This window comes from Myripristis murdjan, chromosome 7 (assembly GCF_902150065.1).
Source record: "Myripristis murdjan chromosome 7, fMyrMur1.1, whole genome shotgun sequence".
NCBI lineage: Eukaryota > Metazoa > Chordata > Actinopteri > Holocentriformes > Holocentridae > Myripristis > Myripristis murdjan.
In genome coordinates, this window is record NC_043986.1 from 32,089,955 (window position 1) to 32,103,359 (window position 13,405).

The 13,405-nt window shown below is 41.1% G+C and overlaps 1 protein-coding gene across 1 annotated transcript; it reads left to right on the top strand.

Moving 5' to 3' along the window:
- The first annotated feature begins 7,285 nt into the window (after positions 1-7,285).
- hspb7 (heat shock protein family, member 7 (cardiovascular)) lies at positions 7,286-12,389 on the top strand. The gene is made up of 3 exons (XM_030056014.1): positions 7,286-7,709; positions 10,118-10,242; positions 11,881-12,389. Exons 1-3 carry the CDS (start codon positions 7,541-7,543, stop codon positions 12,058-12,060), a joined length of 474 nt encoding a protein of 157 aa, XP_029911874.1. The 5' UTR covers positions 7,286-7,540; the 3' UTR covers positions 12,061-12,389.
- The last annotated feature ends 1,016 nt before the right edge of the window (positions 12,390-13,405 follow it).

The following is a 13,405-nucleotide window of genomic DNA, read 5'->3' on the forward strand; positions in this document are numbered from 1 at the left end:
GTGGCTTTCAGTGCATTCTGGGACTTATTTTGTGATGTGTGTTACCTCTGCCCATGAAATTGGATGGGGTTATGTTTTCATATAATTCCTTTTATGTTTCTTTCTGTCTTTGTTAGCAGGATATGTCATTTATCAATATGTTAAATGTTTGTGTAAGTTTCCTCTTATCTGTGTAGAACAACTAAAACCATCCACCACGTTTATCAAATGTTCAGCCATGGAATTTCTTCTGTACCCACATGTGTACGCCGATAAATGCCAACGCACAGCCTCAGTTTTGACACATAACCATAACTGCCACACCTCAGGAACACCATAGGAGACACAGGAGAGGCCTGACTGCCCGAAGTGGGGCGTGGCTTCACATACAAATGCATGTAACTTTCAAACAGCCTGACGCAACATTATGAAACATAGTGGAAAGTTTGGGTGATGTGGCAAGGAAACACAGATTATATCCAACATGTGCAAGTTGCATATCTTGACAAATGCTTGACATGTGCTTTCTAGTTATTTACTTTTATATCACACCAGCCTTCCTCAGCCTTGTCTGTGATTTCATATACTTCCCAGAATGCCCTTCAACACCTTCCACACAAGCGGGTGAGCTTGCTTTCAGTCAAAGGTGAGGATACAGGTATAAAAATAGCGAGCAAGAAAGCTTGTTTGTGTGTATTGCAGGGTGTGATCGTAGTCACGTCCCTTAATATAATCCAACATGTGGCTGCTTTGCATTCTGGTCTACTGAGGCAGCTGTCGGTGGACAAACTGGTATCTCTGCCTCCTCCACTGCTGATTCCTCCCAGTAGGACTGTTGAACACTGGTGCAGAATAGCAGCTCCACACAGAAGCAATTTCTCCTCAAGTGTGAGGGACCGACGTCACAACCTGACATTTACTGCTGATGTTTTAGATCACTGAGTCGTTTTCTGCTATCAAACTCTAGCTGCTAGAGCTGCTATTATCCACAATAACAGGCTAACATGTGATATAATGCTAGTCTGTGATGGTGGATAACAAGAAAAAGCAGGACCAAAGAAAAAAGGACCTCTAAAAGCACATCTGTTCTCTTGTGTTTTGACTTTTTCCTAAAGGACAAAAAAAAAAAAAAAAAAAAACTGCGTTTGGCAGTATTTGCAGCTGCTATAAAGCAATTTATAATTTTGTATTATGGCTTAAAATTACATCCAGTTAGCACATTATTACATATTTATAGAATAATTACAAAATTATTGAGCAATAATACATTTTCTGTAGAAAAGAGGTGGTGATTTAAGGCTGATGCCATTAACATTTTGGGTATGGCCACTTAAGATTTTTCTCTGGATATAAATAGATGTCATTGCTGTGACCTTCCATGGGTCAGTCACTGAGCTGAGAAGCCCCTCAGGCCCACCAGAGGGGGTCAGCATCAAACTCCAGTCACGAATACTCTGAGCACTTTGGAGAGAAATGAAGCTTTCATGTCTGGTTTCCAGCTTGGAAAATTAAAATGTTTTATAATGACGACCTCATCAAGGTGAAGGTAGTCATTGTAATACACGACACACTCACACACACACACACACACACACACACACACTTGAGCTTGAGTTAATGTTTATTTTCCTCATTCCGTGCTCAGTTACACCTCCTCCTCCAGGGTTTCAATTAGCACTTGTGTTATTTTCGAGGTTTTAAATCTGGCTACACACATGCACACACACCGACACACACACCGTCTGGTTTTCGCAATATAAAAACTTGTTTCCATGGAAACAGCACAACGAAGTGAATAGAAACCCAGAGGAGCAGGTTAGTTTAAATCACTCTCATAAACAATCATCAGCGGGCCTCAGTCACCAGTATCTCCCTATAAATCTACAAGTTTTCCCTGCAATGTCTTCTTGAGAAAAGTCTTCAGAGGATTCATGGCGAGTTGTTAAACTGCAGAATTTTCACAGAGCTGTGTTCTTATATTGATGAATCCCACTGCCTTCGTAAATTGGAAGCCCCTGCCAGTTGACCCTGATTAGCATAGGTTAACGCCCCACCAGCCTCCATGATAGGGTATGAGGCTGCAGGGCCATGTGCATACACACACAATTATGTCTGCAGCCTGGTGGGACACTGGACTGCAGACACAGAAAAATGATGGCTCTGTAATGGATGTTCTATTGCAGGAGGTGAACACTAAACGTGTCATGTTCATGTGTGTTTTTCATTGTGCAAGAGAGTGATCACAAAACAAGAGCGGACACGTGCAGGGACACATGAACGGATAGCACCGTCGCACACAATGTGCATGTGCATGGACGTGGACATGACTCGGGACGGCGTGACGGAGGATGCTGCAGTGGCACCACGGAGCTGAAATCCTCCAGGTGCAGAAGCCAGAGCTGTCATATTTAGCGTCATGCATACAAACAAACAGAAAATCAGATGCATGGGTTTAGAGAAATGTTTAAAATATTTCTAAATGTTTAAAAAAATGTTTGAGCCCAAATCTGTTAGTGTTGTGTTTATTCTAACAGACAATATTACTTTTTAAAAGAATTATTTTTTCTCTTATTTTTTCTCTTTCTTTATTTGTCTATATATATATTTTTTGTAATGTAGTCAGTTTAAAACACTTATCACAAATTTGTCCTTAATATGTGTCTGACCCTGGATGTGGGGGGGTGGGGGGTGGGGGAGGGTGTTTATGTTTAATTTTGTATGTGTTTCACTAATTGTAAAATCCAATAAAAAGAAGTTTAAAAAAAATAATGAAAAGAATTGTTAAAATATTATAAATTATATAAATATGATTGGAATTTAAATCCTATAATGTTATACAACTATAGAATTGAAGAAACACAGTAGTGAGTTATTTTGCACAAACATGTCAGCATTCAGATGTGCTTACGAGTGCTCTTGAGGTCGCGTAGGTTCTGTTCTTACCTAAGAACAAATCTCAAATAAGAAAAATATCCTCTTGAAAACTGCATTGAGTGGGTTTGAAGAACAAATGTGTTCTTAGGAGCGGTTGGTGAATGAGGCCCATTGAGCTCAAAGCACCTGAGAGGTTTCTCCTTGAGTAAAGAGAGCAACACAAGAATGGACTGACTGCAGATCCAGTTTCCAAGTGCAAAAAAGATGAATGCTGCAGAAAAATGCATTATTTGAGAGCAGTTTCAGATACTAAAAGTTTTATTCAATGGATTGTGTGAGGAAAAAATCCTCCATATTAGCCGAGATATGAAATGGCTGTCCTCGGAACAATATTGCACTAGAATAAGAATGAGATAAGCAACATTAACATTTGATGCTTTGCACAACAAGTCCCAGGACCCATTTTTTGAGGAAGTTAAACAGCTTTTTTATTGTTATTTTACTATTTGAATTTGAATCCAGCAGCGTTGGCAGGAATGCTCTGCCTAGTAACCTTGTGCGACATGATTGTACTGTCACAAATAATGTAATTACATGAAAAAATGGGGACTGGGACTTGTTTTTGATATTGTCATAATCACTTTGTTCACATTTGTTTATGTGCTTGGAGACCTGTTTTTGCATGCTATGGAAGTGAATAGAGAAATAGAAATCCAGTATTGTGGATTAGCAGCCCAGGGGAGCACAGAGCAACTATAATCTCTGAAGCTTGTATTTCCAATGTTGGAACGCCTGTGTATAGTTTGACTGGCTTTCATCAGAAATTTTGGTTAACCATAACAGCCTGAAAAAATGGAATCAGTTCCAAACCTGAGTGTGTTACATTATTACAAAAAGTGAGCACTAGAAGGCATCACACCATGTCCAAGTAACCACAGCAGAAAAAGTTCAGTTTTACTTTGAAGTCAAGTGAATGGAGGTTTCTAAAGGGAATGGGGTAATCTTCAATTCGTAAAAAAGTGATACCAAAAAAATCAAGTTGTATAAATAAATTTACTTATAAAAATGGGCTTGTACCAAGGAGACAGTAATTGAGATGACCTATCACTGTGGAATATGTACCGCTGTCTGGCAACATTATGTAACACACAGCAGCTGAGGCCCCCCAACCAACCCCAGCACCCCCGCCTCCCCAAACACACACACACACACACACACACACAGAGGGCACTCAATGTCACTGGAGAGACAACAGGGATTTCTGTCAACTGGATCATGTTCACATGTGTTTGTTCCTCCCTCTCTGTTGCTGCTCTTGTGTTTCTGTCCTGCTCCCTGACTCTCTTACATTATCAGTAACAGTTTTTTTCATTTCTTTATTTATTTAATGTGGTAATCCTTGGTGAATTTGGAGTCCCTTTGACTGGAGCTAAGCACTCCTAGCTGTGTTGTGGCACTCTTTTCTTTGTGGCTATACTGTGCAATATAACTCTTTGAATAGGGAGGTGTCTATATCTAATGTTCTGGCGTGTGTATAGTTGTTTCCTTTCCATATTATGGACACAATATGGAATTGGAACAATGGAGCAATAATATAATATGGAACAATATTATGGTCAAATTGTACATAACACTATGTGTCGCTTAGCTTACTTTACTTGATTTTGCCAAATAATGAGCCTGTATCGATGTATGAAAACTGTGTTAGAACTTGATTCTAATTGCCTGTTAATGATTTAAATTATTATTATTATAAAATTAATAACCTAATTACAATCCATTCATTAGCCCATTATAAGGGTAGCCTTATTGTCATGTGGTACTGAAATGTCCATAGCTGTTTCGGGCTGCACTCTGACAGAAATGTAACCAGAGAAATGTCTTTAATTAACATCCATGGCTACAGTTTAGCAGAACTGTGTCTGTAGCAAGGTCAACAACAAAGTAACATTGCCATGTAGCCACTAACTTGCAATCACAAGTGTTCCCTTTACAATAATAACGATATCAACAACAACAATGATAATAATGTCTGACCTTGGTTTGGAGTGTTTAATGGGCAATAGAGAGGAGTAAAATGGACATCTACATTTGTGAAAATGTTGCAGATTCTTCCCTTTATTTTGTACCTTACCTCGCTCACTGTTCCGACCCACATTTTCCTCAGCTCGTCTGAGGATTTGAGCCAGTGATGTTGAAGTGGCAGCCTGGAGCCACTGCTGCCCACCAACTTGTCACTCCTTTGTCACGGCTCCTCCATCGCTCTCTGAAGAAGCTCTCAGAGCGACTCAGAGAAGTAGAGCAGCATGAACTGAAAAAGGTTTATTTTAAGTGGAACTGGGCAGCAGCTATGGTTATAGAAAAAGGTGTGGCATCTTTTGAGAATTCCATTTGTTCATTATTGACGGCCATGTCACTCATGTCTCTGGCCCCTGTGATGTTACTGAGTGCTGGATACTGGCTGGATGCTCCACATGCTAACTGTTAGCCTCCTGCCTTTGAGGTGGACTTCCCTCCCGGTCAACATGTCAAAATGTTTTATGCCATTTCAAGCTATAAAAATGTTGCTACATATCATCAAACTTCATTTATTTAACAATGTGAGTAGATTAAGAATGTTAGCTGGGGGGAGGTCCACCTCAATGGCAGGAGGCTAACAGTTAGCATTTGAAGCATCATTCCAAAACACCACTACTGTCCTATAATGGCTAACGGGAAATGAAATTATATCATGGTTTTCTGAACAGGTAAACCATCCCTTTAAAAAAAAAAAAAAAAGAAAAAAAAATACTTCACAGAAACCTCATGGGAGAATTAAATGGTTAAATTAAATATACCAAAAAAAAAAAAAAAAAAATCATTGCAGGTTTTCCCAGTCTGGTACCATTGAAGCCAAAAACATGAGCACAAACACAGCACCTGTTTATGGAAGCCAGGGAGACACTGCCTGGTTGATAAATATCCAACTTTTAATAAAAGGCCAATATCAACTGACTATATCAGTCTAGCCCTGCTGTGACTGGGGGGTGGGAGGGGGTCCTGTCGGCTCTCAGGCGGTGAGCTGCCCGGCTGGATTTAGACGTCCAGCAGGGCGCTCTGAGGTTTACACTGACGGAACTGGAAGCACGTGTCACTGCGCTGTCACTTACAAAATGGGCATCCTTTTATGCTCAGCTTCAAAGGAAATGAGAGACGCTGGGAGGACTTTTCATATCAAGAGCGGCCTAACTTTGAATTTAAATTTCAGGAGCCACAGTCATTTTGTATTTATGCACTGTATAAGGATTGTGACTGAACAAATTAACTGATCATTCAGTAGTGATGGCCTGTATGTGTGTTATAAGTTGTTTAGGTGTCAGTCTGGGGCCACTGTAATTGCTAGGCAACCTGCTCTTTTCATAGTGCACTAAGTCCTGATTCCTAATATTGTACTGGATGGGTACTGTCTGAGTCCATAAATGGATTTTATTGGACGAGGCGTCAACACCGACTAGCGAGGAGACCCGTGAGTGTTTTCTAATCGTGATGTGCCGCGTTCCCTATACAGATATTAATAGCCACAATATCCTCTCAAAGCAATGTCACTAAGTCCCCTGCTTCAGCCACCCCGCTCTCCCTGACGACTTTGTTTTCAAGCGCATTCTTTCCATCTTTGTTTTGCCCTTAGCTTATCCTCGGAGATAAGAGGTAAGTATTCCTTTTTTTCAGTTTCCATTTCCCCTCCTCCTCCTCCAGTCAGCCTCAGGAGGGAGAAACCAGCCATTTCCAGCAGGGAGTTTGGTCTTACTCTTTCTGTGCTGCTGTGTTTTTTTCAGGTACAACAAGCTGAATAAATTATTAAACTGAGAAAATTAATTGGATTTTTTTTTTTATTGAAAATTTGCCCTCAGAAACACGAATGCCTCTCGGTCATCTGGCACCGTATGGATTTCTGTCACCATACTGACTTCCCACTGTGAAAATATTGGACACTATGTCGTTTAATCGCAGGAGCATGCCGAGGATCTAATTTCAGGACAAAGGCACAGCAACAAAGGTTAAGAAAGGAGAGGAAACTGAGGGAGAGATGGAGCGAGGGGGGAATTAAAGAGAGGGATGCTATTTCAGGGACGGTGTGTCTGGAATGACAACTGTTGACCCCCGGCAGCCCCTCCAGTCTCTACCTCTCTCTATCAAATCCCCTCTCTCCCCCTCTCTTAGCCTCCAGCCCGTCACTGCCCAGAACTTTTCCAACCACAGACACTCTCTCTCTCTCTCTCTCCCTCTCTCACTGTATGTGTTGTGTGATAAATATAGCTCACTATTACCCTTTCCCAAATCCCTTTCCCATCACCCAATGACACACACTTCCAAAACACACACACACACACGCACACTTGAAGATATAAGAGCAGTGGGTGAGTGAACGCAGACAGACGTATAGAGGTGACACAGTGGCAAGAGGATAAAAGCAGGGAAGGCGCCTCCCGTACCGCAAGCCAGGGATACGCAAACACATTGAAAAGACTGAGCAGAAGAGGCCTGGCGATTACTTCTGCATTTCCCACCACACAGTGATCTCAGTGAGGCTGCTGGAGCCGCCTCGAGGGGAAGCCGCTCCCTCCGCCTCCCGCTCTTCCTCCCTCTTCTCTCCTTTCGCTCTCCTCCTCTGCCGTCCCGCCTTCCCACCCGGCTCTCTCGGCCATCCATGAGTGGGACCAACTCTTCTGCTTACCGATCGGAGCGCAGTTTCCACCAGACTTCATCGTCATCATCCTCATCCTCTGGTAACCCATACATGGAGAAGAGCCGGGGACTATTTACTGAGGACTTTGGCTCCTTCATGGGGCCTGGGAGCGATGCCCTGGGATTCCCCAGTAAGTCAGCAGCACTTTTGGATCACTGTGATGCTTTTTTTTTTTGTTGTTCATAAAGTGGTGATAAAAGTGACACAAACGGCACGCTGAAGTGTCACCTTTGACCGTACAGTAGATGAATGCCTTTGCTTGGCAGAGATTCGGACTCTTTGTCTATAAAGTCATAATAAAAGTGACAGAGGCTGTAATTTGAAGCAAGGAATTTGGCTGTCGATAGGACAGAAGTCTAAGTTTCAGTGTGTGTGGTCAAATGTGTTCATATGCAGGGATGCAAACAAGATGTGGCAACTGCAGGTCGGTTTACCCACCTGTGTGAAAAAGGTGAAGCCAGCTGCACTTTTCTAGAAATTGCTTTTCTGTGTGTTAACTACAGATACTGAAGTGTAAAGACATCAGCATACATCTCACTGCCGTGTGTGTAGCTAGTGCTGTGGCTCAGTAAATCTGTGGAGCTGGTGTGAAGCGTTCAGCAGATTCACCACTGACACACACTCATGTGTGAATGTGTACATGTGTGTGTGACATGTGAACTTTCAGGAGGACAGCGAGTCCGTGCACTTCCATGTGCAGGATTATTTTGGTGCAGTGGCTATAGGCGCAGGGCAGGATCCCGGTGGGTGGGTGTAGCTCAAAGAAAAGCGACGCACACACACACATGCACACACACACACACACGCACACAAGCGCGTACACATACACACAAGCTAAGGAATGCTAGACTCACCGCCAGCAGGGTGACTTCACATATTGAGAATGGCTGCGATGACGCCTGCATAAGGAATGACCAGATGGTTGCTCGGTGACAGGGGTGTATACACACACACACTCACACACACACACACACACAGTGGAGATGACATCACATAACCAAAGTACCCGGTATATGTTTCATTGTACTTTCCCTGTTGAGAACACTAAGCCAGATGAAGCTGAAATCAAGGAGGCATTCAGGTTTCATAAACTGTGGAAGATTTTGGGAGCTGAAAACTTTGCATTCCCACGTTCCTGGCAGCTCTGTGACTGACCCACCAGACCGGAGGGATACGTTTAAGGCATTAAGTTAGAAATGGTTTTCCTGATTCATTGCACTTTTAATTGGACATTTAATACACCATATTTTGAAATTCAAAAAAGTACGCCACTTCTCTCCCTCTTTTTTGTTGCTTTATTGAACAGTACATTTAAAAACATCAAGGCAAGTCAACTAAAGGATTAAAAAAATTACACTATAAAATGAAAATCTTATCAATAAGAGAATAAATCAAAATCTACAAATTATAAATAACATAACATAAAGTAGAAAATAAAATAACAAAATTGGTCTTCAACTTGAATTAAAGGTTAGTACATTCAGAGGCATGAATTTATAGAACGGTGCACATTTCAGCAGTTCTTTTGCAGATTTTAAATTCATACGGTGTAGGCAGTTTAGCTTTAGTCTGATTCTCAGCACTGAACATTTGTTGGAGCTTTTCAGTTTGAACTGCACTGTTCTTAACTTGTGCTTGTTCTTGTACATACCCAGCTATGGACACATACACAGGGGAATTAAAAAAAAAAAAAAAAGATAAATGTGAATAATATTTAAAAAAAAAAAAAAAAAAAAAAAAAAAAAAGTGTGTAATGCCCGCAACATTAAATGCAATGCAATCAACATGTTTACAAATATTACAGGGGAACAGAAATTATGGTGCCTTTTTCAGGTTGGACAAATATGACGTTGAGGGAGCATAGGACCCTGGGAACATAGGGTGGACCCTGGCCCCATGCTAACACTTTAGCATGCAGCTAGCATTAAATGAGAACTTGCAGCAGATCTAAAGATACATCTTAATAAGGATTAAACGATAATGCTGTGTCCGACAATTTATTGTATGGAGTATGGTAAAATTTGCATGGAATAAGATGTAAAATAGTGTTTTGAACCACAAGAGATAACTTTACTGTTTCCATGTGTGGTGATGGTGCAAGGTGATAAGAAACTGTGAAATTGTTCCATAAAGACACTTGTCTGATTTCCATAACTAAAAGTAAGATAACTAATAATGCTTTATTACTAGAAGGTCAGTGTTCATAATTTGTTTAAGTATAGTTAACATAGCTGCAAAAGAGTGAGCATGCAGTCTCAGCTGCAGGATCTACCAGCGACACATTGATAATATTGTTAACAGAAGGTGCAGCTCTGCAAACTTTGTGTATTTTGTTAACGAAACCACTCTCACAGGTAGTGAATGTTTTAATGGCCCACAAGTAATCCCTATCAAATCAGGCTTAACTAAACTGATCCACACTGGCTACTATGTGAATCAGAATTCAGTGAAAGTGATTTGGCAATGGCAGAAAAGGAGAGACATAGCCCTGACTCTTCCTTTGATCTTCAATGTTTCCTCGTCTTGTGGTGCTTTCAGGTGCAGCTGGGAACATCAAGACTCTTGGGGACTCCTACCAGTTCACGGTCGATGTCCGCGACTTCTCCCCTGAAGATGTCATTGTCACCACCTCCAACAACCAGATTGAAGTTCGTGCAGAAAAGGTGGACAGCCTTGGATTTTGAATGGTTACATAAGCAGCTCCGTATGATGGAAATAACACAGTCGACTTGGTAGCCAGCACCAAATCTGGCCTTTCTTACGGCTGAGTTCATAATTTTACAGATGAAAGACTAAATCCAATGTTAAATTGCTTACTTTCAACACTAAAATTGGGGATTTTGTAGTCTCATGCATAGGGGAGAGTGGGGTAAGTAGTGCCAATTTTTACTTAAAGTGAGGGGATTACAGTAATGCGTCCAACTAAAATATGCACATATAGTTTAGGATGTTGTGCATCCCTGGGAACAATCACTTTGGATCTTCTAAAAACTGTTTGAGAAGTATAGCTTTCGAAAAAAAAAAAAGTGGTTTTGTGGCACAACTTGCCCCCGGTGCGGGGTAAATTGTGCCATTGGAGAGAATACACTGGGGTAAATTGTGCAATTGATAATTGAAGTAAAACAGATCATTTTAATCTCACAAATGACAATGCTATATAAAAGCAAAACAAATTCAATAAAAAATTATTTATTTAACATTTATTTATTATTTTAACAAGATCACAGGCCACTTTTCTATAACAAGGCCGAGCGCCACATGAACACATACCCAGAACAAAATAAATATTCCAAAATGAGCACCTGCAAATCATCTTCATCTGAATCTGAATCTGAACAGTTTTAGTGATCAAAGGTAGGATGACAATGTACAATAATAATAAAATACAATAAAGTAATATATAGTATATAATCACAAGTTATTCCACTGGCACAACTTACCCCAGGCCCTTTGGCACAAATTACCCCAAGCCCACCATTTTGAAAAAAATGCATCCCCCAGCTGTTTTGAGCTAACATCATGCTAACTGTATAGACTCATGGTGTAGCTTACTAAAGTACTAAAACCTGTGTGAACTGTTTTCAAAGTTTTCTATAATTGTTCAAACACAGCAATCAAAAAACCTTGATCATAGAAATTTTACTTTGGAGGGCAAAAAAATGTTTTTTGAACTGAAATGTGCTTACCTCTCAAGCCATGTGTCTCCCTTCTTTGCAGGGTGAGTGAAATGGATGCCTCTTCAAAAATATGTGGTCACATGACCAACTTCTTCTATGGTTTTCTAGATAACAGGGGTAGCACTACTTTCCCCTTGGCACAAATTACCCCACTCTCCCCTACGCTTTCTCTGATTTTAAAAATTCTCTTGTCAAGACTGAGACTTTATTTCAGGAATACTTAACAAAAAGGTGTATTTTCTGTGTTGGCGAGTGCATTCACAGTAACTTGAAATTCAGAAAATTCAGGGCAGTCCGGTTCAGTCAGGACCTGTGGCTCTGGGGGGACCCTCCTCCCTCCTGTAGGAGGTTGCAGGCGGCCTGCAGGGAGTTCCAGGGGATTAGAGAATGTGAAAATGACTCTCTTTAGCACAGGTTTCACTCACTGCTTTTACAGTGTAGACAGTTACTTGATCAACAACTCAAATCCTCCCACATGGGTGCAAGGGCCTAAAATCTGTTGGTGTGTTGCTGAATGTGGGTGTGTTAAAATGAAAATGTTTGACAAGCCCTCTATGCATCTGCTGCATCTCTCTGAGTCATAATACATCTTGTTCCTGATCACATGATTTCCCCTCTTGACAGCTGGCCCAGGACGGCACGGTGATGAACACGTTCACCCACAAGTGCCAGCTACCCGAGGATGTGGACCCCACCTCGGTGACATCATCACTGGGCGCCGAGGGGACCCTGACGGTCCGTGCCCGCCGACACCCGACCAAACACGAGCACGTACAGACCTTCCGCACAGAGATCAAGATCTAGCCGGAGTCCCTACTTTCCCACCACGAGCCCCCATCACCTCACTTCCTCTGTTTTCCATGCTACTTCCTCGATTTCCTGTCTTCACCGACACCACTTCACGTTCTGCACTCCAAGTGTTTGACCTTGTGCTCTATGAAACATGCTATGTCTTCCTTCCGTGACTGCGGCGATGGGTATTTCTGGAAATTTATATTCTGACACGGTTCACCATACAAGACAGAAGCAGGCCATGCATACACACGACATAGGCAACAGGCTGAGACATGTAAGCTATCATATGCACAAGGACACACATTTCCCCCCTTCACACACACACACACACACACACACGCAAACACGCAGCAATAAACTGATCAGTTCACAACCTCGTGGCTGCACACCTGTCCATTAATATCTGACTCATCTAAAACTCAATACTCACCAATAAAATTTAGGAATGCTCAATAATAATTTATTGTATATTATTATATGTGTGAATAAAAGTTTACTGCTTTGACAATAAACACCCTCGTCTGTGTAGGCCTTTTCATGGACAGTTGGACAACTGCACAGACATGAGCTCATATTGGATGACAAATTATTAAAGGCCTTGGGTGGACCTACAGTTTGGGGAGTGAGTGGCATTAAATAATGAAATAAATGATTAAATAAATTAAAAATGGAAATATTAAATGAGGAGTATAACTTTCATCTCATCAAATGTGGAAAGCAATTCTTGGGGGGGGGGCAGGGATTTCAAAACGTAAAACACATTGTTTTCCCTCTGTAATTAATACAAGTGCTTCCAAAATATAAAATGTATGAAAATTTCCATTTTAGATTTTGAATCACAATGAAACTGATAAACATGGAGACACCACCTTCCGTGCTGTCTTCTAGCAATAGAAAGGTATATCCTGTGTATTATTTAAGCAAGAGTAAATCACCCCTTCAGAGCAGAGTTAATTTATTCTAAACAGAGAGGCTTCTACTGAGGTTCTTGTGTGGAGGAATTTATGATGCAACTGCACTGCTTCGAGTGAAAAAGCAGTTCAAACATGCTCTTCATCAAAAAAAAAAAAAAAAAAAAAAAAATCCCTTTAAGAAGCCTTTATTGCATGGCTGGATCAAATGAGCACAGCGTATATGTACAAAGACAGGTCGAGCCTGTGAAAGAATGGATGTTAACTCACCAAAACTCACTTTACCCACGGTACTTTTCAAATATTTGCTGTGAGGCTGCACATAAATAACATCAGTTTTCAGTAATGGTGGTTGGTTATATAGGAGAGAATGGCTTTTGAAAATGAGTTGTCCCACACTTGCTTTACATATAAAGACATTCATAGCATAGATTAATATAAAT

What these genes read in the sequence shown, in the direction of transcription:
- hspb7 (XM_030056014.1), top strand. Translation starts at nt 7,541, where the DNA reads ATGAGTGGGACCAACTCTTCTGCTTACCGATCGGAGCGCAGTTTCCAC. An exon ending in CGATGCCCTGGGATTCCCCA is followed by an intron (nt 7,710 to 10,117) that starts GTAAGTCAGCAG and finishes TGGTGCTTTCAG; the next exon opens with GTGCAGCTGGGAACATCAAG. An exon ending in TTGAAGTTCGTGCAGAAAAG is followed by an intron (nt 10,243 to 11,880) that starts GTGGACAGCCTT and finishes CCCTCTTGACAG; the next exon opens with CTGGCCCAGGACGGCACGGT.